At 44.3% G+C, this 26,839-nt stretch overlaps 1 protein-coding gene across 2 annotated transcripts in view; it reads left to right on the top strand.

Annotated features, from left to right (window-relative positions):
• LOC146205778 (C-Maf-inducing protein-like) overlaps positions 1-26,839 on the top strand; it is a 66,337-nt gene that overhangs the window by 26,352 nt on the left and 13,146 nt on the right. Inside the window, exons 8-15 of one of the 2 annotated variants that reach the window (XM_084590455.1) lie at positions 649-750; positions 3,027-3,110; positions 4,900-4,965; positions 5,096-5,122; positions 8,888-8,941; positions 25,431-25,881; positions 25,962-26,108; positions 26,172-26,277. In XM_084590455.1, coding sequence (XP_084446581.1) covers positions 649-750; positions 3,027-3,110; positions 4,900-4,965; positions 5,096-5,122; positions 8,888-8,941; positions 25,431-25,881; positions 25,962-26,108; positions 26,172-26,277 — 1,037 coding nt within the window. The remainder of the gene's footprint in view (positions 1-648; positions 751-3,026; positions 3,111-4,899; positions 4,966-5,095; positions 5,123-8,887; positions 8,942-25,430; positions 25,882-25,961; positions 26,109-26,171; positions 26,278-26,839) is intronic. The other variant, XM_084590456.1, reaches the window with a different exon arrangement.

Here is a 26,839-nt window from a genome sequence, read left to right as displayed (position 1 = left end):
TTCCAGTCCCTTGAATTTCAGGTTAACAACCTTATTCGTGCACTCCTAGTTTTTGTAGTTCACTCAATTCTCATTGTAAATGCTGCTGTCGGCTCCACTTTGCATGGACTTTATTGCCATGTGAACATTGTCAGATTTGATTTTCTCACTCACTGCTAGTCTTTTGTTTAAGTATGCAGGGTACCCTTCATTTACTTTGTATCATCAAAATGTTTATTTTTATTTTTTTTATTTGCGTGCAAAATGAAATAAAAAACTTATAGTTTATGATTTTCAGGCACCTTCTTTTTTTGCTTGGTGTCCTTACTTTTGGTATGAATTGGACAAGGTATTCTAAATGTAACACTGTGTTTTAATGCAAGACATGGCTAATATTACGAATCATGCACTTGGCATTCAACACTGTTTTGGAGCAAAAGTTTGCTAACTTTATTTTTAGTTCGCTCCATTGCTGCATCATAACCGACTGGTCGGAGCTTATGCAGCTGATTATAGTAATTGTATACATTTTATATCTGGCTGATAACAGTTGATTACATTTTTCTGGCTTTTATGATTGCCACAGAAGTTGCCGCAATGCCACATTTTAAAGTGCCCATATGTGCTTCAGGGATGTTGTGCGCATTCTGCGTTGTCTTTTTTCCACAGTGTGCATGGGGAAGGAAGCACGTGCCCTCATCCTCGTGTCCTGCCAAACTTGGTGGCTACAGTGCTGGCTGGTGTATTTGCCTTGTTTGAAGCTCGTCGCAAGTGAGCATTTATTTAATTACTTATTTTCTTTTCTTTTTAAATTCATGTTTTAAATTCAGTGTTTGGCATGATATTTCTAGGTAGCATTTTTTTTAGTATCAACGTCCTCATTGTTTCTTGTCAAGGCTATCCAGAAATGAACCAGAAGTGCATTGTGGCTTTTAGTGGAATGCCTGTTAAGAGTTTAGACATGAAAGCTGCTTAGCTGAAGTTTTTTGAAAATGAGGTGCTCATCTGAACTCTTTGCACTGAGTGGTGACCGGCTGCTGAACATGGTTTCACGCTGAAGAACAGGCTGCTGAAGCGTTTGGCATTGAAAAGGTCCATTCTGAAGCTTGTATGTTAGATTTTCTGCAGCAGCACTTTTGCATTTGCACTGCTAAAGTCCTCTGGATAACAATCCTGGATCTATTCCACCTGGATGACAATGTAGAATGGCCATACCTTTGAATATGTACACTGTATACATTGCCATGTGTAATAATGCATGCTGCAATCATGGCTACTGCTTTGGCTGGAGGACAGATTTGTTAACATGTTAGCTTTGAACAGATAAACAAAAAGGACAGATCAGATAGCCTTGATAGAATGCATAGGTTCTCCTGTGTGCTTCTCTGAGAAAAAGAAGACTACGAAGAAGAAGCAGATTAAAGGCACAGTATAATATTTTATATCACAAGTGCAGTCAGTGGGAATGCATTCCTGTGGCCGTTACATGAAGCATTTTGTCAATGTTTTTATGCATTTTTTTCAGCAAGTAATGTAAAGGAGGAGGAGGGCCCTGGCATAGATGTATGATTGCATATAAGGTAGTCCTTCATGTCAGCCTGGTGTTGGGTGATGTGTCATAGCAAGGTGTCCAAAACAATTTCAACAAAAGACATGGAGTTCATGTGGCTCTTTTGTGTTTTAGTTCATTACAACTTATGCTTTTGGAAAAAGTGCTTTCATGGTGCTGTATATTTTCTTTTTGTGTATATTTTTTTGTCTTGCAGGTGTTACTGAAGGAGGTTTTGTTTAGATTTTTCTGCCGATTCCAAATATACAAATAGATTTATTATATAGCTAGATTAGATCAAGGTGTACACAATATTGAAAGTATATATTTAGCCTATTTCTTGCGTGGGATATCGGTAGCACTTTTTCAAAGGTAAACCAGGGGTGTGCGAATATTCGAAATTTCGAATACGAGTCAGATATGTTTGTTATTCAATTCATATTCGAAAAACTGATATCCGGAGTTTTTTTAGATATTCAGAAATTATCGAATGCACTGAAAATTTTCAAATTTACTGCAGTTTTACTGCACTGCATGCTTCACTGCAATGCTTTGTTGCATGGACTGCATGCATCCTCAAAACGCGACGAGGCCGTTCTATGAAGAGGGTATTCCTGATAGTGTGGACAAAACAAAGCACTTGATGGAACTGTCAAAAAACTTGGTTCACACTTGTGTTTAGTTTCAACTGCTGATAACCATCGTGCAGGTGTTCATCAGATAAAATTACTAATATAAAAATGGTTTTTGGCAGTTTTGTAAGGCTCATTCGATAATTCCAACTTTCGGTAAATTCGGGCATTGTTCTCTGGTCCCTTGATGGCTGAATTAATGAGTTTACTGTATTCATCAGTGGGTTTCATACATGTCCTTCCTGTAGAAAACAACTGGCAAATGGAACCTTGTATAAAGTTTGTACTGGATTTTACAGTAGTGCATACACTTCTGTGCAATTCTAGTTTAATTTTATTTGCAAATACCATGTGAAATCCGAAATAAACAAGAAAAACAATGCTTGCTATATTTTAGATTTTCTATAATTTTAGTGATCAGATATTCAATATTAGAAGGTATTTTGTTTCATATTCATATTTGATTCGTATTAAAAAATTTCAATATTCACACATCACTAAGGCAAACACCGAACTGTTCCATCATATCTTAGTGGTTTAATAACAGGGTGTGTTTGTAGTATCGTTGCCCACCTTGGCATTGTTTATCCTGCCCATTGTAATGATACTTAATTGGACTAAAAAAAAAAAAAAAAAAAGCCGCCTTTCTCATTGCAATATTATTGTTCTTCCTTGTATGGGCCACACAGTGCACTGAGTGCATTAATTATGGAATGAGCTCTGTAAACAAGGCTTAGTTAGTTTGCTTTTTTTTTTATAACTGTTTCATAGCAATGCGTTGTTTATTTTGTGTCAAGATTTCTTATTTGCTGATGTCCAAAGTGACTTAAAGAGTATTTTTAAAGTATGCCTTCACATTATTTCAGCCCTGAAGAGCACAATGATGCATCGCATTCCACTAGTGACTGGGAAGCCAAGCACGACTGCTTTGTAAAAGTTTTAGATGTAATGTAAGTTTCTTAGATATGTTTACTTCGGAATGAATGTTCCAGTGTTGTTAATAGGTAGCCCTTGTGTATGATTTGTGCTAGCTTAAGTTTTGCTTATAGTTCTCTTTCTTGGTGGCAAGTAGAGAGGACTTATCCATGCCTGTATATAAGGATGTTCTTGTGTGGAATAATAGTTCTACTAATAATTCCTCCTTTTTATGTTTCTTGCTCACCATAGTGGCTTTCTGCTAGTTTCAAGATCGCAGGTTCAGTTATGATTCCAGCGGCCACATTTTGTTGGAGGTGAAATACTAAAACGCCTGTGTGCAGTGTGTTGCTTAAGGATGTTAAACCCCACAATTTACTGATTACAGTGAAGTCTTGTTGCCACAGTTCGCACTGGCATCAAAAATTAAACATATAATCAGAAAATTTCATTATCCAAAACTGGCTTCAAGAAGGCCATGAATGAAACATACTTGGCACATAACTTATTTTTATTACAGCACTTTGAAATAGCCTGTTACTTTGTGCTGGTGGACTTTGTTTCTCATTGTCCAGAAGTAAACTTTATTGAAACTGGAAGAAAGAATGGCAGTTTCATCCCTTTGCTCCACACCTACACACCCACTACAGAGCCGTTAAGAAATCCAACTTCGTGAAGAGCGTCATGCCTGCCCCCCCCCCTTCCCCTCTCCTCTTTCACAGGAGATGGAGATCTCCTGAGAAGATAGACATGCAGAGATATTAGAGATGCTTTTCCGGCAAACAGCATCTTGGCATGTTGCCGCAACAATAACAATGTAAAACTAACTACTGAGGGACATGCTACATAAAGAACATTAAAAAAAGTAAATTCTCAAGGACAAAAGTTAAGGGTGGGTGCTCATTTTGTGAGTAAATACAGTATCTATCAAAGATTACCACAAACATATCAAAGAGCTCTACTGTTACTCCGACTCTATTGCCTTCTGCTGAACCTTACAAGTTTTTCATAATTTTCATGATTTTTATTTTTATTTGCTCCTTTGGGCAAGGTACAGGTATTACCCACGAGGCAAGACAAAAGGAAGTGCTGAGCCTCCTGACTGTGTCTTGACCTCGCATGGGTACAGCACCAGGAGTGGTATTACACTCTACAGCAGGAAAACGCTAACTTCACCGCAATTTTCACAACAGCAACAAATGATTTAACAGCTCTTGTAAATTAACATAAATATGAGTAATAATATGCACTGAATCATGCAGAATAATGTACAGGAATATAATACAAAAGATAACAGTTTACCAAATTTATCAAGAAATATGCATTTTTCATCTGCGAGACAACTATTATACACAAAGAAAAGACGAATAATGCACTTAAAACCACTGGTCGTAAAACCATTTTTAGCTGCATCTGTAAGAAATAGATAAGCATTACACAACATGATTTGATACCCTATTGATTGTGTTCCATAGTTAGTAAGAGGCCTATTTACCACAACTGATGTCTGGCACAAACTACAGCCAGTAGATCTCTCAGAATTATCCAAACCACATGGAATCATTCATAGGAAAATTCATAATAGTACTTCTATAGGGTGTTGCCGGGGGATGGAAAAAAAAAAAAGAAAACAAGCATATTATGCCGAAAAACATACTGAGTGGGATCGTATCGTCAAGATGCCACTGTATCTTTATGCCTTTCTGTGGTAGTAATATCTTTTTATTTTTTTCAGCTTCTTGCTATAATTTGAATCAGCTTATGATTATTTGATGGCAGTGCTGTGGGCTAGCATGTGGTTAAAGTATTATCTTGTACGTGCAGTGTGAACTATGAAGATTGGCGTCTACCACTAGGTCAGCTTTTGCAGCCCTTGCCTTTTCCAGATGAGTGAGTGTGGGATTTTTTCATTCTACTAGCTCTGGCAGTGTTTAGCTCTCTTGCTGCTTGCATTGCATGTCATGGAAATGAGTGGTACTGGTGAACCAACAATAATTATTCATCCTTGTTTCTTCGACAGCGCTCTTGTCTGCCAGCGGTTCACTTTGTGAGTACTATGCTTCCTTTCATTCTACCCTCAGCATGTCTTTGCAAAGTACAGCTTACTATTCTAGAAATGTGCTCTAAGGGCACAGGCAACTGATACCCGAGGATTAATTTTTTAACTCTTTCACATAAGAAACCTAGCTTTTCAGAACTGCTAGTTCTGCATTGGTTGCTGTAGAAACGGCGTAAAATATTTCAGTAAAATGTTTTCTCTCAGTGGATACTTTCTCTTTTGTAAATGTTTCCTCTTGTGCCACAGTGCTGAAATTAGAATGCTATTACCTCAAGAAGAGGCCCGAGTCGGTCTGGTGGTTCATTCTGCAAGAAACAGGGCTGACAGACGGGACATTAAAGTAGAGACAGACACAAGTGGTGTGTCTCTCTCTTCTGTGTCTAAACCAGTGACAGTTTCAGATAGGTTTCCCGAAAAGTTTGTCATGATTATGATTGTGCCCCTTTTGATTTTGTGTTCTTACTCGCCCTGCCCCTTTGTATTGCTGCCTTTTTCGCACTAAGCTTTATGGTTGCTAGCAACGCTTGTGTCCATCTCTTCTCTACTGTCTCATCTGTCAGCGCTGTTTCATCGTTTCTGCATTACTTCCCTGCTGAGAGATTTTTTATGCATGATTGTATACAAAAGCACTTTTAACGTGACTTCCTACTGTACGAGCTGCTGCTGTTTCATTGTCACTCGTATACAGTGTGCGAATGCCGAACACTAATTCTCGAATCAGATATCAAATCAAATCAAGAAAATGCCCCGAATATCAAATCGAATATTGAACTTCGTTCAGCAGAGTCAAACATATGCAGCGTTTTAAAGACGTTCATTTGGCCTTCAAGGGCCCAGAAGAAATGTTCGAGTCATATGAAAGTTTGAATGATCGAATGTCTCTAAAAAGCTGCTGAGAAATGTTTGCATTGCAGTAATTTTATCTAATGAACGTTTGGAATATGGATGTTTATACTTTTGAGATAAAAACGAATGGTAATATTGCGTGAGTCAAGTGCTTTGCTTTGTGCACTCTGTCCAGAAAGTCAACCAAATTCGCCAGTGCCTCTGCAGCTGTTTTCGCAGTGCGACGCAGTAGCTGTTGCACCTGTTCGCAAATGGCCGTTTGTGTTTTGAGAATGCTTCACTGCATTGAGCGTGCAAGGAAGCACGTGCGGTGAAGCATCCTCAAAATGCGATGGATCAGCATACTTGAAGCTCAGAAAAAGCACTTAGATGCAGGAAAGGGAACTATGCATTGGTGTTAGGACGGCGTGCGGTCCTCCCAAAATAGAACTGCAAGATCAGTGATGCGCAAAGCATTGTCAAAAATTGCGTTATTGGCTGATGCATGCGTCCGATAGCAGCGGCAGGAGGGTGTGAATTTAAGAGAACTGAAACAAAATATTCTGTTGGGCTACATTTTGGCCATGGGGATTTTCAGTCAACATTGCGTCTGCTACAGAGTGCATGCCTGAGCTGCGCGGGCACCACTTTTCCAAGCAATTCACGTTCGGGGAGGTCTCTTTGGACAATCACTGGCTTTGCGGGTCGCGCCTCGATATTACCACCCCCCTCCCCCCCCCCCTCCCCGCCTGTTCAAATTAACGAGTGTCTGATGCCACAGATTTACGTGGCCTTCAGCCGGAACCGGGCATCTTGTTCGAATTTCCAAGTTAATGGGGGTTGAAATATCTCAACTTCCCTGCGCCAGCGCCGAGCCTGCTGCAAAATATATTGAATATTCGGTCATCTGAATACTAGATATTTGATTTGTGAATCTAATAATTTGAGAATTTGCTATTTGATTCATATTCACTTAATTGAGTATTCACACACCCCTCGATTCATATTTTGGTCAGGCTGTATTCTAGGAGTATTCATACATAAATTACTTTTACTTCCTGAATTATAATTTTAAGAAACTCACTTTATTTTCTCTAGACAATCAATTTTCATTGTTGTCTTTGATGGTCAGGCCAGAATGCCTTCTGACTGATGAAACTTTGAAGGCATTGAGCATGCTCATTTTAGGCTGGCGCTAGATGGGGCAAATTATTGTGGTCTTAAAGCGCGAACAGACTGGAGCACTTCATTTAAACAATCATACTGTATAGTGTATACTCGCTTGTAAGGCAGCCATGTGTGAGTCACAGCAAGGCCGAGACTAAAATCCAGTCACGAACTGCGTAAACCTTTCGTATGGTGCCCTGCCGCGGTGGTGCAATGGTTAGGACACTCGACTTCAGTGGCCAAGGATGCGGGATTGAATCCCGGCTGCAGTGGCTGCTTTTCGATGGAGGCAAAAGACCAGGCGCGCCCGTGTGCTGTGTGAAGTTAGTGCATGTTAAAGAACCCCAGGTGGTCGAAATTCTGGAGCCCTCCACTGCAGCGTCTCATATGGCTTGAGTGGCTTTCGGACGTTAAACCCCCAAACCAAACCAAACCTTTCACGTGATCCCTCTTTTCCAGTAGAAAGAGAGCCACATAAAAGATTGTCAGGTGAGGCTAATATGAAGCTGTGCAGTTAGAGGCATTGTCATAAAAACAAAACTTCCCACCATAGCTCAGTCATATGTTAAGTCATGCCTCCTGCATGTGATTGACAGTTTTTGGCAGCATTTAAAAGAGCTGTCATCTCACTTGTGGAACCATAAGAAAACCCGACAGCACCAAACGCAATTTCAGTGATGCTGAAAGTGCATCAGGGGCTAGGACAGCAGTAGAAGTGCCTCTCCATCTCTCACAGTGCCACCGGCGCTCTGATTTGTGGTGCTCTGTGCCAGTGGCCCAAACCCTTCCTTTACCGTGAGAAAAGTGGCTGCTTTTTCGGAAGGTTTCGGAAAAAATTTCTTCCTGCAAATTATGTGAGGTGTAAAAAAGAACTTAAAATAGACAAAAATGATACCTGTAGAATGTGCTTTCCGAAGACTCCTTTTTCAACACAAGAACTTGGCTTGAATGTTACAGAAAAATAAATAAAACATGTATTAGCGAAGTACTATTTCTTGGAGGAAAACAGTAGAAAAATTTTAGAAAAAGATTTGCTGCAAAAGCCACAGAATCGCATGAAGCACAATATTTTCGAGCGTTCGCCGTAACTGAGGCTGACACCTTGCTGCGAGCACACTACACCGGAATCTCAACCTCATGGCCGTTTAAGAAAGTTCTGCCTTAGAGAAAATATAAAAATTATGCAAAAAGAAACTAAAAATAATTTCTAAAGAACCGACAAGATGGTTAATCATGTCGGTTATAGCCCAGGAATTGGTAGAAGTTGATCAGTGATAATTCGCAAGGCAGCACTCTCTTCTTTAATTCAGGGTGTCTTAGAACACAAAGCTGCAAAACGAAATTTAAACAAGGCAACACGGGTGCCCTATGTGGTAAATCTGTAGAAATAATGGACCTTGGTCGAATATTTAGGGTTTATAGCTTTCCTTTGTAGCCGTGTGGCTGCGCTTGGGTGGATATCAGTGAGTAATTACTCCCTTATTAAATGATGGACCTTATTTCGTTAGAATATGGCAGTATCTGTTCTGGTGTTGATACAGGCACAGTTGCTCTCCCCATGTCCTTAAGGTTAGAAGATAACCAAATTAATATTAACGAATCTGTCGTAGACATTAGCAATTGTTTGCATTTTCTTTTTTTCACTGTTCAGGTTTTTTTTTTTTTTTGCACTGCTCACTTTCTCATATTCATATTCAGTTCATATTTGAAAACTAAATATTTGCGCACCCCCACTTATTTCACATTTCCGTGCTGTTACAGGAAAGGGAAAGCTCCCCATCCCCCCTTCCCGCCCTTATCACCCACCGCACCCAGGTGACAATGGCCAGCTCCATCCAGTCCAAGAATCCTATTCAATCCTGCTTTGCAGCTTGAGGCATGATTAGATTACAAGTGATTATATGTATGCACCGGAGAGGTTCTGACCAGCAGTGGCTTGTTGGTCTTTTCTATATTGCATATGCTGCACGTGAACTGTCAGAAACATCGCGAACAAAAAGAGCACCTTACCGGCCCTGACTTGAATGAAATATGCACATGCTCAAAAGCTGACAGAAGGTGTCGGACGACCACTAGGATCGACACATCTCGAAGCGCATTTTCGAAAAAGTAGATGGCCGCTGTTTATACAGGAGCTGACACCGAAATGAAATAAGACAATCACTGACACGTTTTAGGGAGGACGCGGGTCTTAAACTGTTAAAAAATGGGCGAAAAATCGATTTTGAGAAAAACGCATTTTCGGAATGTTGGTACCTCTGAGCACCAGCCTTCATAATATCAACACTGAATTTGGTCGGGAAATACGATAAAATCGACTTTTAAAACTCCACGGAAGCCTCGAAATGGCCGAAAAGGGGTGAAAATTGTTCGAACTTCCCGCGCGCGCATCGGGTGAAACAGCCGGCTGGCCGCCGCTATCTTGGGCTTGTTTTGAAGCTTATTTCTTTGTGCGCATTTTGCGGCACCTCTAAATGACGTCGCTGAAGCAGAACGACCACCGTCGTGGGTTTTCTAAAAGCCGTTTTCGGTCCGCTGATTGGCTGAGCGCGCGCTCGCGAAGCAAGCCCCTCGTTTCATGCTTCCCATTGGCCAGCGCGACTGACTTGTCATTCTGTTTTTTTTTTTTTTTTTTTTGGTTTTTTTAACGTTCAGCATTGCGGCTGCTGCTTCGCACGTTTCTGTTGCACTTTCACGATCGTATCAACCGTTCTCGCGGCCGGCGCTGGTCTTTAGATGTAGCACTGTGGACGTCGCCGTACCAAGAGTATTAAAAACGAAAGCGCCAAGCAAGTGCGCGTCGAAGAACGAGTACGGCGGCGTGCTGCCAGGGTTGCATGTTGCATCCGAAACAGCGTAGTCTCGGCTTAGCTGCAGCACGTCTGGCGGCATATAATCGTTTGCGAGAGGTTCAGAGGCATTCAAGACAGCATCGATAGATTGCACTGTTCAGCTGATACTCATGGTCCCCACCGACGTGGCCACTTCGTTGCTTTCATATCGCGATGTTTCAGACAACAGGCGAGCCTGACATCACGCCGTTGCCCGCATTCCTCGGCCGCAAATTCCGCTATAGTTTCATTTTTTTTCTTTTTTTTTTTTTTAAGCAGGTTGCCGAAGAAATCGCGTCGCTGCGCTCAAGGGGTGTGGAAGTTAGAGCTTTAGCTCCAGCAAGGGACCCTGCGGTCCTGCATCCGCTGTACAGCAGAGTTTCGTTCTGGAGCATTAGCCAATTTATTAGGTCATTCTAGTATGCCGCCGCCATGTTTTAGCCTTAAACTTTGTGCAAGTTTATTGATATAGCTAAATCGTTTTTTCGTGCATTTTGAGTATTTTTTTGCCTTGAAGGGCACTGCCACAGACATATGAAGTGGTAAATGAAGCTTCTCACGTTGGTTCTAGTGGCGGTATATGTAGACTTTGTGGCAAGCTTTTGCCAGTATTTGGGGAGGGTACTGTTATATATTTAGTATACTACAGGGTGTTTCATCTAAGATTTTACCTATTTTTTAAAAATAGGAAAATTAAGTTTTATTGTCGATTCTTCTTTTAGCTGTTGTATTAAGAGTAGAGAAAAATCAGGAACCATAAAGGGTACTAATTAGCTTAATAATTAACTAAGATTACCTAATTAACTTCTTATTTATACCAGCTAGGAGCTGCTTTCAAATTGCAACAGTGAGCTACCGGTGTGAGAACGCCAAATAGTATTTTAAACGACAAGAAACGCGCATTTCTTAAGGACTGCAGCGCTGGCAATTCTAGCCGCTTTCGACGCACGAAAACGAAACCTAGCAGTCGAGGCGCGCACTTATGCACGCCCATGAGTGACGCAGCCGTGACGTCACCGAGAGAAACCAGCCGTCTGGAGGCGGCCGCTGCCGCCCGCGAAATACGCGCCTGGAGCAGCGTCATTGTCTGGTAGGATCTTGAGATATCACCAACGCATTGCGGACGAAGCTTGTCATGGTGCGAGCGTAGCGCTGATGGTATGGGCAAATCAGCCCTCCCTTTTGGCTACAAGCTTTGGCTCCCAGAGGGTGAAATAAAAAGAAAAGCAGTACATGCACAGATATCGCACCACTGGATGTGATGACGCAGCGCCAGACGAGTATTTCACGAGCGGCAGCAGCCGCCTTCAGACGGCTTGATTCGCCCGGCGACGTCACGACTGCGTCACTCGTGGGCGCGTACAATTCCGCGCTTCGTCTGCTAGGTTTCGTTTTCGTGCGTCGAAAGTGGCCAGAATTGCCAGTGCTGCAGTCCTTAAGAAATGCACGTTTCTTGTCGTTTAAAATACCATTTGGCATTCTCACACCGGTAGCTCACTGTTGCAATTTAAAAGTAGCTTCTAGCTGGTATAAAGAAAAAGTTAATTAGTTAATCTTAGTTAATTTTTAAGCTAATTAGTACCCTTTAAGGCTCCTGATTTTTCGCTCCTCTTAATACAACAGCTAAAAAAAGAATCGACAATAAAACCTAATTTTCCTATTTTTAAAAAATAGGTAAAATCTTAGATGAAACACCCTGTATAGCCTTTCTCATAAAGAACAAAGCCTCACAATGATTCCATATATATTGCCATAGCAGCAGTTTAGCAAAAGTTAAAGGTTGTCTCAAATTGCAAATGCGTTTTTCTCAGTGCTGTTTCTGGACGCTGCACTCAGCTTTACTGGGCTTTTTCTCTACATTCTCATTGGGTGACAATAACAAACTTAATATCACTGCAGTCATATTGAAAAGATCAGTGGGTGGTCCAATATTTACATCTCTCTGTCGAGATTTTGCAAATTACCATTAAAGCAGTGTGGAACCCGGATATATTGAACTCGAAGGGGATCGCGAAATAGTTCGATATACAGAAATCGGCTTGAGATGCCACTTGCGATCGTAAAAAAATGATACGGTATTTGTCACGTAGTCAACCCACTCGCATAATGAACCCACTCCCCATTTTTGCCCCCGAGAATTTGAAAAAAAAAGAGAAAAGCATTCGGTGGCGCGTTCCTCCGTTTCGACCGTCGCATACACAGCTCATTTATAGGGAACCCAAGCTCAAGTTTCGCCGCGCGATGGCAGCGCCGCATTCCTGGCATGGTGGCGAAATGTGAAACGATGGGACGTCGCCGGAGCAGACGCTCCGCTAGCTTCCTGTGCACGTGCGGCGATCGAGTTGCGCCTGGCGGTTATTTGGCGATACAAAAACGCTTCCGCTCATGCGAAACAGAGGTACTAAGTAGCATTGTGTAGCCACAATAGTAGGCGAAGCGCCAAAAGACGAGGCTCACGTGTGGAACTTTGCAGATTGCATTGGAAGCGTTTCCACAAGACCTGTTTTCCAACCACATGACACCATTCTGAGAAGTCTCGCGTTCTTTGTGGAGACGAAAAGGGCTAATTTTCCCCTTCTCCATGAAACCAAAAATGTTCGACAGTTGACAAAGACGTCTTAGAGAGGCATCAAAAGAGTACAATGGCTTAACACCATGTATACGAAGTGAAGGGGGTGGAGAATTATCCTGCTCTTCGCTCCGCGCGTGTCTTGCTTTGCCGATTTTCTGTGCTCTCGTCCTGCTTTGCGAGTGCTCTGAAAACAACCAAATCAACAGATATCCAGCGTGCGACGTCCACGATCGACAATGATGTGCGAATGAGTCCTACGACCAAGAAAATATCTAGGAAGGAGGCCTTTTTTTTTTGTGTGTGTGTGTGTGGGGGGGGGGGCATGCTTGGTTTAGCCGCTTTCACAGACTTCCGCAAATTGGCCAATAAATGAACCAACGTTATTATTATTCATAACAAAAATATGTTGGAAGTGCAATACAAAAGCGATCCTAGTTATGGCTCGATTGACACTACTCGCACGGAGCACCCTATTCGCGTCGCAGGTTTTGTAAATGCAAACCAAATATAAATGAAGCACAACCATTTAGTAAGAACTGAAATAAAGCACGATTGTAGTACAAGCTTGGATTTCACCTTCCTTCCGAGCCAGCGAGGCGGTTATGTCGCGTGCAGCGCGCGGAGCACGTATGTGCTCTTGAGACTGCTAGCGTTCGTGCCTTTGAAGAAACATCTCATTCGGACTATAGCTTATTCTTCTACTGCAAGATTTGCTTTAGTAACGTCGTAATAATAAAAACGAAACAGTATATAGATCTCATGCTACAGGCCAAAACGATGATCAACAAGCGAGCAGCTTTATTTCAGAGTGCTGATAATACTTCCGCAGTTTTTAAACATATTATAATGTAGTGTGTGCAACAGCAGCCGCCCATCGAGAGTCTCGTGTGCAGACTCGAAGAAGTGGCCCCGTGGCGTTCGATGAGAAGAAGCTGAAGTCGGCTGCTGTCACTCGGTGCTCTGGACTTGCTCTCCTGTGCCTGCTAGGTCAACCCCCTATTAAAAACCAACCTTCTCGTTACGGGCCTAAACAGCTACGGGACAATATACGACAATATAGTTACATAGCTGACTTACCTCGAGATAAACTCCTACGTTTTCGCTAACGTGGGAAATGCATTCACAATCAATATTTACTCATCGCCGTCTGTCTTCTGCTCTACAGTGCAGACGTGAATAAAACTTTTCTCGCCTGTAATTACGTTTCCTCCATGGAAATACGCGGCAGGTTCTCCAATCATCAAGACGGAATGCAGGCGGCATGTCGCGATGCACCTGCGGGGGTGCGTCAAGGCGCGTGCTCGTTCGAGAGAAAGCGCGCGGCGCACGTCGCGAAGGCAGCAAGCAGAGCCGGCGGCGTCCCAGTGTTTTTCTGCCACAGATGGCGTTGTCCATCAGGAGCCGCAGCGCCGCCCAACGATGCTTTGGGAGCCTATTGGCAGCGCGCCAAGATGCTACGCAGCGATAACGTCGCGACGTGTTTATCTTTTAACTACACTTTTCATAGATCTAACTATACTTTTTATAGATCCTGCGGTGGCAGGGAGCGAACTTGGCAGAGTGCCCGCGTGATGGCTTGATTGCACAAGCCTGGTTCAATTTATCGTGCCGCGCTTGGGGTGGGGAGGGCGCAGTCCACTGCTACAAAATTATTGGCAAGCATGATAACTGCAAATGCCGTTTGAGGTGAACAATGCTAAAAGCCGGTGGCATGATAGCAGCTGACCGCGTGCTTTCGTTGATTCATAACTGCAAGAATGAATGACTCTCGCAAAAAAAAACAAACTGCCGCTTCTTAACGTCCGCAGCCGCCTTAGCTTACGCTGCGCTGCACGTTTAGCTCGACAAGAACAATTCTCGCGAAAGAGAAAAAAATGCCGCTTCTTAACCTCCGCAGCCGCCATAGCAGCACGACGGCAATAAACCACTCTCGCAAAAAAAAAAAAAAAAAAAACTGCCGCTTCTTAACTTCCGCAGCCGCCATGCATACGTTCAGCACGACGGCAGTAAACGACTCTCGCAAAAAAAAAAATAATTGCCGCTTCTTAACTTCCGCAGCCGCCATAGCATACATTCAGCACGACGGCAATAAATGACTCGAAAAAAAAAAATGCTGCATCTTAACGTCCACAGCAGCCATAGCATACGTTCAGATCGACAGCAATAAACGACGAGCAAAAAAAAAAAACTGCCGCTTAACGTCCGCAGCCTCCATAGCATACGTTCAGCACGACGGCAATAAACTACTCTCGCAAAAAAGAAAAAAAAAAGCTGCTGCTTCTTAACGTCCGCAGCCACCATAGCATACGTTCAGCGCGACGGCAAAAACTACTCGCAAAAAGAAAACTGCCGCTTCTTAACGTCTGCAGCCGCCATAGCATACATTCAGCACAACGACTCGCAAAAAAAAAAATTGCCGCTTCTTAACGTCTGCAGCCGCCATAGCTTACACTGCGCCGCACATTCAGCCCAACAAGAACAGTGCTCGCAAAAGAAAAAAAAATATTGCCGCTTCTTAACCTTCGCAGCCTCCATAGCATACGTTCAGCACGACGGCAATAAACAACTCTCGCCAAAGAAAAAAAATTGCCGCTTCTTAACCTCCGCAGCCGCCGTAGCATACATTCAGCACGACGGCAATAAACGACTCTCGCAAAAAAAAAAAAAAAACTGCTGCACCTTAACGTCCACAGCAGCCATAGGATACGTTCAGACCGACGGCAATAAACGACAAGCAAAAAAAAATTGCTGCTTCTTAACGTCCGCAGCTGCCTTGCATACCTCCAGCACGACAGCAATAAACTACTCTCGCAAAAAAAACAAAAAAACTGCTGCTTCTTAACGTCCGCAGCCGCCATAGCATACGTTCAGCACGACGGCAATAAACTACCCTCGCAAAAAAGAAAAATAGCTGCTGCTTCTTAACGTCCGCAGCCGCCATAGCATTTGTTCAGCACGACGACAAAAACTACTCGCAAAAAAAATCTGCCGCTTCTTAACGTCTGCAGCTGCCATAGCTTACACTGCGCCGCACGTTCAGCCCGACAAGAACAGTGCTCGCACAAGAAAAAAAAAATATTGCAGCTTCTTAACCTTCGCAGCCGCCATAGCATACGTTCAGCACGACGGCAATAAACGACTCTCGCAAAAAAAAAAAAAAAAACTGCCGCTTCTTAACTTCCGCAGCCGCCATAGCATACGTTCAGCAAGACGGCACTAAACGACTCTCGCAAAAAAAAAAAAAAAACTGCCGCTTCTTAACTTCCGCAGCCGCCATAGCATACGTTCAGCATGACGGCAATAAACGACTCTCGCATACGTTCAGCACAATGGCAATAAATGACTCTCGCAAAAAAAAAAAAACTGCCGCTTCTTAGCATCCGCAGTCGCCATAGCATATGTTCAGCACGACGGCAAAAACGACTCAAAAAGAAACTGCCGCTTCTTAACGTCTGCAGCCGCCATAGATTACACTGCGCCGCACATTCAGTCCAACAAGAACAGTGCTCGCAAAAGAAAAAAAAATATTGCCGCTTCTTAACCTTCGCAGCCTCCATAGCATACGTTCAGCACGACGGCAATAAACAACTCTCGCAAAAGAAAAAAAAATTGCCGCTTCTTAACCTCCGCAGCTGCCATAGCATACATTCAGCACGACAGCAATAAACGACTCTCACAAAAAAAAAAACTGCTGCACCTTAACGTCCACAGCAGCCATAGTATACGTTCAGATCGACGGCAATAAACGACAAGCAAGAAAAAACCTGCCGCTTAACGTCCGCAGCCGCCATAGCATACGTTCAGCACGACGGCAATAAACGACTCTCTCAAAAAAAGAAAAATGCTGCTTCTTAACGTCCGCAGCCGTCATAGCATACGTTCAGCACAACGGCAATAAACGACTCTCGCAAAAAAAAAAACTGCCGCTTCTTAGCATCCGCCATAGCATACATTCAGCACGACGGCAATAAACGACTCGCAAAAAAAAATTGCCGCTTGTCTGCAGCTGCCATAGCTTACACTGCGCCGCACGTTCAGCCCGACAAGAACAGTGCTCGCAAAAGAAAAAAAAATATTGCCGCTTCTTAACCTTCGCAGCCGCCATAGCATACATTCAGCACGACGGCAATAAACGACTCTCGCAAAAAAAAAAAAAAATAACTGCTGCATCTTAACGTCCGCAGCAGCCGTAGCATACGTTCAGGTCGACGGCAATAAACGACAAGCAAAAAAAAAAAATTGCTGCTTCTTAACGTCCGCAGCCGCCTTGCATACCTCCAGCACGACAGCAATAAACTACTCTCGCAAAAAAAAGAAAAAGAACTGCCGCTTCTTAACGTCCGCAGCCGCCATAGCATACGTTCAGCACGACTGCAATAAACTACTCGCAAAAAAGAAAAAAAAAAGCTGCTGCTTCCTAACGTCCGCAGCCGCCATAATACGTTTAGCACGACGACAAAAACGACTCGCAAAAAAAAATCTGCCGCTTCTTAACGTCTGCAGCCGCCATAGCATACATTCAGCACGACGGTAATAAACGACTCGCAAAAAAAAAAATTGCCGCTTCTTAACGTCCGCAGCCGCCATAGCTTACACTGCGCCGCACGTTCAGCCCGACAACAGTGCTCGCAAAAGAAAAAAAAATTTTGCCGCTTCTTAACCTTCGCAGCTGCCATAGCATACGTTCAGCACGACGGCAATAAACGACTCTCGCAAAAGAAAAAAAAAATGCTGCATCTTAACGTCCGCAGCCGCCATAGCATACGTTCAGCACGACGGCAATAAACTATTCTCGCAAAAAAGAAAAAAAAAGCTGCTGCTTCTTAACGTCCGCAGCCACCATAGCATACGTTCAGCACGACGGCAAAAACTACTCTCAAAAAGAAAACTGCCGCTTCTTAACGTCTGCAGCCGCCATAGCTTACACTGTGCCGCACGTTCAGCCCGACAAGAACAGTGCTCGCAAAAGAAAAAAAATATTGCCGCTTCTTAACCTTCGCAGCCGCCATAGCATACATTCAGCATGACGGCAATAAACGACTCGCAAAAAAAAGAAAAATAACTGCTGCATCTTAACGTCCGCAGCAGCCATAGCATACGTTCAGATCGACGGCAATAAACGACAAGCAAAAAAAAAATTGCTGCTTCTTAACGTCTGCAGCTGCCTTGCATACCTCCAGCACGACAGCAATAAACTACTCGCAAAAAAAAAAAAAAAACTGCCGCTTCTTAACGTCCGCAGCCGCCATAGCATACGTTCAGCACGACGGCAATAAACTACTCTCGCAAAAAAGAAAAAAAAAGCTGCTGCTTCTTAACGTCCGCAGCCGCCATAGCATACGTTCAGCACGACGACAAAAACGACTCGCAAAAAAAATCTGCCGCTTCTTAACGTCTGCAGCCGCCATAGCATACATTCAGCACGACGGCAATAAACGACTCGCAAAAAAAAATTGCCGCTTCTTAACATCCGCAGCTGCCATAGCTTACACTGCACCGCATGTTCAGCCCGACAAGAACAGTGCTCGCACAAGAAAAAAAAAATATTGCCGCTTCTTAACCTTCGCAGCCGCCATAGCATACGTTCAGCACGACGGCAATAAACGACTCTCGCAAAAAAAAAAAAATAACTGCTGCATCTTAACGTCCGCAGCAGCCATAGCATACGTTCAGATCGACTGCAATAAACGACAAGCAAAAAAAAATTGCTGCTTCTTAACGTCCGCAGCAGCAATAAACTACTCGCAAAAAAAAAAAAGAAAAAAAAACTGCCGCTTCTTAACGTCCGCAGCCGCCATAGCATACGTTCAGCACGACGGCAATAAACGACTCTCGCAAAAGAAAAAAAAATTGCCGCTTCTTAACATCCGCAGCCGCCATAGCATACATTCAGCACGACGGCAATAAATGACAAGCAAAAAAAAAAAATTGCTGCTTCTTAACGTCCGCAGCCACCTTAGCATACCTCCAGCACGACAGCAATAAACGACTCTCGCAAAAAAAAAAAAACTGTCGCTTCTTAACGTCCGCAGCCGCCATAGCATATGTTCAGCACGACTGCAATAAACTACTCTCGCAAAAAAAAGAAAGAAAAAAAAACTGCTGCTTTTTAACGTCCTCAGCCGCCATAGCATATGTTCAGATCGACGGCAATAAACGACTCTCGCTAAAAAAAAAAAAAAAAAATCTGCCGTTTTTTCGCCGCAGCTTACGCAAGGTCATGGCTTACGCGCGTTCAGCCGTTCACCACGACGACACGAAACCGCTCATCGCACACCGGTTGCCGCGCGCAGAGCGTTCAGAACTCACGCTAGAAAAGCGACTGCCACGGGTTGAGCTGGCTTGTCTGCGCGTGCGTAGTGCATACTGCTGCGAGCGGAGACCGGGAAAGAGAGAGGAAGGGGAGGGATAAAGCTCAGCAGAAGAGTGGGCACGCTCTTGTGCTTCGCTTTATCGCGTTTTTCCCCTCTCCCAAACACCACGGCTGCATTGGTGACCTCTCGTTCCTTCTCCTACATGACTTGCAAACGTCACGTGCTAGCGCGGCAGCGATCACCGCAGATCACCGCAGATGCGCGCGCCTTTGGGGGAAGGGTGCGGCGCTACCCCCATGGCTACCCTAGACCAGCTGTCTCAGAGCACGGCTGGTCTCAATGTGCGCGCGCTCCCTCCCTTACGGCCTGAGCAGGAGTCGAGGGGACAATGCATTTTTTTCTGCGCTTCGCCACCGCTGGTCTCCTCGAGAGGGCGCTGCGAGCCAACTCTAACCCATGCTAGGGGTGCTGCGGCGGCATCGGAGCACGTTTTGAGAAGCAAGTCGGCGCGCACGTGTGCCCATTTTTTTGCGTTGGTTTTGCCGCTGTGTGCGTGGACGAAAAGTTTCCTGTGTGGTTCAAGCTTTTAGCGCCCTGCTGAGAAGATCATGTTTCTCAGTAAGTTTTTGCCTTAGACTTTTCATGGAACTTGTGAAGTGAAGCTGCGCGTGTTGGTGGCTATGGTGTACTGTTGTGTGCTGCTTTGTCAGTCGCGATTCGGGAAGACTCGTGGTGTGTCGTTTCATCAGTTTCCAGTTGACCAGGAACTGTGCGCCAAATGGCAAAGAAACATTTCTCGGGAAAATCTCGTCATTAATGACAGATCACCGTTGACTACAGTATGTAGCAAGCACTTTTTGGAGAGTGACTACGTAAGTGACCGCAAGATAAGAAAACTAGTTCACGGGGCAGTGCCAACCATATTTGAAGGATATCCTTATTACCTAGCACCCAGTGTGAAAAAAGTGCGTAGGACCCCAAAAGTTTGAGACACTGCTCCTTCTAGGAAACCATCAAAACGAAAGGCGGAGCCAGAATGCGAGGATGCAGTGCTAGAGTTGCCGGAGCGTGAGACCAAACAGAGAGATACCATAGGCACTCAAACAACAAACAACGATGCATAGCGAGCAAGTCAATACCTTTTAATGATATCTAGGCTTCGTTCGCAGGTAGCGTACTATCGCTCCAACTGCTCAAAAGCACAGCAGCAATTAGAAGCAGAGAGGAAGGTGATCTCATATCGAAACGACAAACGTTACTCAGCTCTGAAAAATATTGCTTCAGACACGAAAAAGGCTGTTTTCCTGCTTCACCTAGTTGACGGATACCAGAAGAAATTCCAGTCTTATCCTGAAGAAGTGATCAGACAGTGTATCATTTGGCGCTTTCTTTCTCCAAAATGCTATGATCATGCCCGTACCAGTCTGCTGACACTGCTACATAAGTGCACACTGCAGCGCTATGTCGGTCCCAGCTCAACTTCTTCAGGAATGAGTGGTGCCATGAAGGAAAGGTTTGTTCACGAGGCTTCTTTTCTCAGCCACAAACAGCACATGGCCTCATTAATAATAGATGGAGCTGCAATAAAGCCAATGTGCGCATATACGACCAGAAGTCTGACGTATTATTTGGGATGAAAGACAAGCTGGAAAAGGGTGCACCGCGTACCAAGAACGGAACACTTGCTAACCGTGTCCTGTGTTTCGTGCTCCATGGAGTCGCCAGCTCCTACAAGAACCTGTGTTCATACTATTTCACCAAGCAACTGAGCGGGAGAGACTTGTATGCGTGGACGAAGGACGTCATCGCTGCAGCTGAGGAATGCGGCTTTGTAGTGGTTCGCATCGTTACCGACAACTACTCAGCAAACAGAACCATGTTCAAACTCATGGGAAATGGTTCTTTGTCAACTGTAGTGAAGCATCCTCACGACGAATGAGAAATTTTTTTAACCCTTTCGCTGTCATGAACGTACCGGTACGTTTTCGCACTTCGCCCCCACAGTGTCAGCGATGTGCCGGTACGTTCGCTATCGTGCATTCAAAACTTCGCGCCTGAGCGTGAAGCTGGCGCGCTTGGACAGGCTACGCCATCTGTCAAATCTTTCTACACGTTTGTATTTTCACCCGGCGTTGTGTTGATTCGTATGGAGCGACTAAGCCCACCCCGGCTACCTTCTTTGCTGGGGGGCGCGGTCGCTCCGCGCGCGCTACTCTATCACGCTTAGCGGTTTTGTGGCGCGCGCGTTTCACGGCGCATGCGTGCGGTTGTGATTTCAAGGGTTGTTCTGCCATATTCCGCAGGTTTGCAGGTTGTTATTTTTATTCTGTTGGCGTGTCAGCTATGACGCGTCACGTTCAAGGGCTCGCGCCTTTGCCTCTCGACACATGACTAGATGGCTGCTTTCGCTCTCTCTTGGTGCGCTCTTGCTTGCGGCTAGCAGCAGAAAAGGAGGTCCATCTCTCTCTCTCTCATCTTGATTTCACAACGTGCCGTTTATCTCCGTTGTGTGTACTACCGAAAGTACGCCCTCCGTGCGCGTGGTTACTTTCGGATAGCTGACTGTGCGGGACTTTCGACTGCGGACTGGAGCGATGGCTCTTGATTATAAACATGAGTGTTGAGCTCGGATTCAGTCTCTAGAGAAGTAACGAGCAGTTTTTTCTTATATTATTCTTTTATCTAATTTATAATCAGACTGATAATGATGATGATGTTAATTAACAACCCCTACAAACACTGAAATGTACATATTCCGTGGACTATGTTATTTGTATAGCAATTATAATCAGAAATAGATCGCTATGCTCGTTCCCAGATATGCTAGTTCCCTGAAACCAAGCTGACACTGGGGGTGCGTCACGGCCAGAAATGCCAGACAGCGAAAGGGTTAAGCTTCGATCCTTGCCATGTTTTGAAGAATATCCGCAGCCAATTTTTGGAACGGGAGCTCACAGACGGCACTGGAGTCATCAGTGGAACATTTGTCAAGAAACTTCATGAGCATCAGAAGGACATGTCAATAAAGTTGGCAAGAAATTTGACGAGAAAACGTGTACCCGTCGAACCTCGAAAAAAAGAACATGTTGCGCGCCGTGCAGGTGTTTTCGCCTCAAGTAACTGCCGCTCTTGAACATCTCCAGCAGAACTCACGAGTCAGCTTTCTTCTCTTCCCTTTCAAGGATGCCACATCGACGATCAACTTCATGAAAGTGATCAAGAAATGGTTCGATATTCACGACACGACATATAATGGAAGTGGCTGCAAAAGGCCGATCTCGAAAGAGGACAACGAACGTCTACTGTGGCTGCAAAATGAGTTTTGCAGCTACATGAAAAAAATTCAGGAATATTTCATTGCCACTGGCGTTGGGAACTTTACAGAAGAGACGTACAATGCTCTACTATTCAGCACTAAATCTACTGTAGAGGTGACCCAATTTTTGCTAAGAAGAGGCATCAACTACGTCCTGACAAGGAAATTTAACAGCGACCCTATCGAGGCATTGTTCGGAAAACTGCGCTTCATGTGTGGAGGTAATTACGCGCTGGACGCAAGAGCCGTTACAACAGCTTTGGACCACATTGTTAAGAAACAAGCATTACCATCCAGAGGAGTCGCTATACAAGGTGAAGACGCAGAAGAAGCGGCCACCTATGTTCCTCAAGAAAGCTTTGTGAGCACATCTTCCAGCTCCACCTGCGTCTGTTACTTATTCAGGCTTGGTCTACATAGGTGGATATATCGCGAAGCTTATAAGCGATCTTGGGTGTGATGCTTGCGTCATGCTTGTGACATCAGACAAGACCAGCAGTCCTCTCTACAAACTTCTGCACTCACAAGAGAATGGTGAACTACACTATCCGAAGCCAGAGTTTCTAGCTCTCCTGGAAACCATTTCGTCTTTTTTTGAAAATGTGGTCAAGGATCTCCCACGATCAAGGATTCTGGAAACCTTGCAGCTAATAGTTGAACCAAATCTAGAAGATTCACCTCTCCTAAGCTTCCCAGAAGGTGTTGACCGGAGTCACGCCAAACGATTAGCCCACCTCATCTCTGAAAAGTTTCTCCGGATCCTTCTCGTAAACTACACAAAGAAATTAACAGACCAGAATGACAAGCCATCTGGATTCATCCACAAACCAACACGAAAGCATTTCAGATTGTAATTGATATCCCTTGGAACTCTAAGTGTCACGACAATGTTGTATACGTCAATACAGGCAATGCTTGTTATTGCGTTCAGTCCTTTTAGGTGTGGTGAAACAATGTCAGAATTTCAAAGAACAAATGATCTGTCTGATAAGGCGTGTTTTGCGCAGTGAGAGCAAACTGGAGCTTTTCGGAACGGCAAATGCTGTTATTGCCAAAATACACTTTCAAGTACCCACATTGACTGTGCCGGCCTTTAAGAGGAAAATAAATGGTTGCTAACGCTGGTTTCTTACTGAAATATCTTGCTTCACTTTTACTCCTGTCAGTCGCAAATGATCCAGCTGTGCCAGCTATACTATGCGCATTCACACAATGCCAAATTCAGTGTTTTCAGATCCACATACTAGCCCCCACTTGCACGTCGTGGCTGCAGAAGACATGGTTGTCATGTTCTTGCCCAACGCGCTGGGAGCGGCCGTTCAATAACTCTATGCAAATGTCTCGAACAGCGCGCGCCGAGGCTACCTCGAGAACATTTAGCGGCCCCCATCGAGCGAAGCGGGGTTGGCTCGCAGCGCCCCAGAGAATAGCGGCCATAGGTGGCAACTGCCCCTCCTGCGCAGGTCGTAAGAGGGGAGGGAGCGCGCGCCTTGAGACCGGCCGTGCTCAGAGCTGTGCCCTTTCATTCCTTCCGCGCGTGGCTTGAAAACGTCACGCGGCAAACGGCCAAGGTGATGCGATCGTCTTTGGGGGAGGCGCACCGTCTAATGCGTGGTGCGGAGTTCGATATATCGAACGACCGGTGAAATTGAGTTCGATATACGACGCAGCTTTCCTATACTTTTACATGGGATTTTCAAGGGGATATTCCGTGAGTTAGATATAACCAAAATTAGAAATATCCGGGTTTGACCAAAATTTTGCCGATTTCCTAATGGCATACACTATCTTGGCCATAGGTAATGGCGATTGCTTCAGTTTTAGTTGACATATTCAAAATCCGAAGACAGTTTTGGAAATGGGAAGAGCATGCTATTTTTGTGAGAAATATCACAGTGAGGCTACTGATCGTTCAAGTTATATGTGGTCAAACTTCAACTCCGTTTTCAAGGTTTCATATTTTTGGTCGGATCTCTACAGTCTTACGCAGGTTCTTGATAACATCTTTTTAGTTCACACAAATAACTTTGGTGCCATTTTCTTCAGAGAAAAATGAGGTACCCGATGACATTTTTAATTTTTTAGTTAAGGCAATGAACAACTATCAATTTGAGATTAGCTTAATGAGTTCCAGTGTCAAATAATAAAGCCTTTTACTCTCTACATAATATGTGTGGATGACGTGCCTTTAGAGGAAAACAAAGGTTGTCATCTGGCATGGGAAGTCTTTGGCTATCAATCCATGTAAATAAAAGCAACGAAATGCAATGAGAAAATTAAAGCTGCATAAGAAATTCACTAATTATGCTCTGGACTTTGTTAGATAACTTTTGATCTAAGACCATCAGCTCAATTATGATTACATTTTTGAAATCTAGAGGAAACCAAATCTGTGTGCAAAGTTTTGTGAGATTCTAGCCATAACTAAAAAAGTCAGTTTTAAGACCCTCGTCCCCCCTTGTGCCGAGAGAAAACCTCGACGGCGCATCGATCAGCTTCCGTCAGCGATGATGTCGGTGCTCACCTCTAAGCATGATCAAAGATTTAAAAAATTAATATTAAATTCACGTGCACTATGCTCTATTTTTTCTTTTCCACCACAAAAATTTTGTCGCCATCTTGAATTTCGGTGCTGTTCTCGGATAGTGTCCTCCCTCACTTTGCTGATAATTTCGACCTGGGGGGAAAGGAGTGCTTGCTCAAAATTTTATGGTAGAATATTTTTGCAGCATAGTTTCAGTTGTTTCCAAGCTTGCGTTTTAATTCAGCTGCTCAATATTTATACTCAGGAGTAAACTTGAAATCTTGAGCTAAGTAAACATTTGACTGCTGATAGCCCGTGATCTGAAAAGCAGATTTTTCGCACTTTTTCAAGAGTGTACAGTCGTGCACAGAAGATTATGGACCACGCTTCAGAGATGAAGGCCTTATGACATATTGCCTTGTAGAAAGTAATATGTATTTAATGCATATGAAAGAAATATTTACTTTTGCTCTTGCTCATTAAGACAGTAAACATTTCTGTGTCCGCTATGCAATGTGACGGAAGAGCTTGAACGCAGAAGTGTGGTCCATATTATTCTTTCTGTGGCTGTAATCGGTGCTAATCTGATTTGTTAGGGGAAGCGTATTCAGTAATGTTGTGTATTTTCATTTTATTGCCAAGATGATGTACACTGACTTTTTTGTCAGCTGTTCAGCTGCTGTTAATAATGCCTGGACAGATTTACCCTCCTCTCCTAGTGCACACTGAGTGGATTCGTATGTGCAGGGGCCTGGAGCCTGTAGTGGAGTGCCTAGGCACGGACCCACGGTGTGAGGTGCATGGTGTAGTGTTGGGTGCACGCGAGGGCAAGGATGGCTGGCTGCAGCTGTATAGCCCAGGCAGCAGTGCCTGCCAGGACGGCGGTGCCTTGTGGAGCCAGCTGCTGGGCACCCTGGTGGGCTGTGGCTGTGGCAGGAGGCGTGCTTTTTTGGGGCCTTTGTCAAAGTGGCTGGAGGCTTTATGTGAGCGTGCTGTTGCTGGTGACACTGCCTGTCAGATGACACTGTGTGCCATGCTAGAGCTGGGTGCCCTTGAATCTCAAGAAGCCAGGCTGCAGGCCAGTGCTGCCCTCCAGAGCTCACCCCACTATGGTGCCCTCTGTCTTCGTCAAGGGCAGGCACGCCAGCTGCAGCAGAAGGGTGGCCCTACCAAGCTCACACTGCCTGCACGCTCCACGGCAAGTGCTCACCTTGACGCTGCTTTACAACAAATGAGCGCATTTGCAAAGTGCCTGACAGTATCTGTATATCATTTCAGGATGCTGACTTGGAGAAATTGCTTAGCTGTGGATCATTTGGAAACCTGGAGTGTCTGTCCTTGGCTTTCACCCAAGTGACTAGTGCTTGTGCTGAGCACCTCATCAAGCTTCCATCCTTGCGGTATCTGAACTTGTGGTCTACACAGGTGAGCAAGAAGCACAAAAAGTAGCCATGCTGTTCACTGCTAACTTTGGTTAATTGGTTTCAGTTTGGGGATGCTGGGCTGAAACTCATCTCGGAACACCTTCCTAAGCTTCAAGTGCTCAACTTGTGTGAGACTCCAGTTACTGACAAAGGGCTGTCATCACTCGAATGTAAGCTTTTTAACTTTGTTCTAAACTTTTATTCCCATCTATTTTATAGTATCGTGCATGGTTTCTCTTTTTTTCTGAACAGTGTTTGTCTTGTTCAGATCTTACAGCCGATAAAAGAGTTACCATCATCATTTTGTCTGTACTCACCTTTTTCATTAGCTGGCATAAAGAAAACAACAACCACAATGTGGGGGTAGTGGCAGTGGGCATATGATGAGCTGCTGTTTTGTGCCAGTGTCAGAGTTTGTTGGGGCTGTGGTGCTCCAGAAAACAACCTGTGTTTTATAATATCTAGAACAGGGGTTCTCGAACTGGGTTCCGCGAGCTTTCACTTAAGTCCTCCACCCCTCTCCACTACTTCTGTTCTACCTCTTGCTCCACGTGCGGCCCAGGAATGGAGCCTTGTTCGTTAAAAACCAATTTAGATCATTAGATAATTTTATCTCAGCTCGCTCCTGAGTGTCGCACCATCAGCGTAGGCTCATTCATAACGCAGACCTTGCCATAGCGTGGAGGTGCTTCGTGAGAGGAGGAAAAGGTGTTCTATGTTCATTTATTTCAA

This window comes from Amblyomma maculatum, chromosome 1 (assembly GCF_055883805.1).
Source record: "Amblyomma maculatum isolate TAMU_Amacu chromosome 1, ASM5588380v1, whole genome shotgun sequence".
Classification (NCBI taxonomy): Eukaryota; Metazoa; Arthropoda; class Arachnida; order Ixodida; family Ixodidae; genus Amblyomma; species Amblyomma maculatum.
This window is presented reverse-complemented; position numbering and strand designations above follow the sequence as displayed.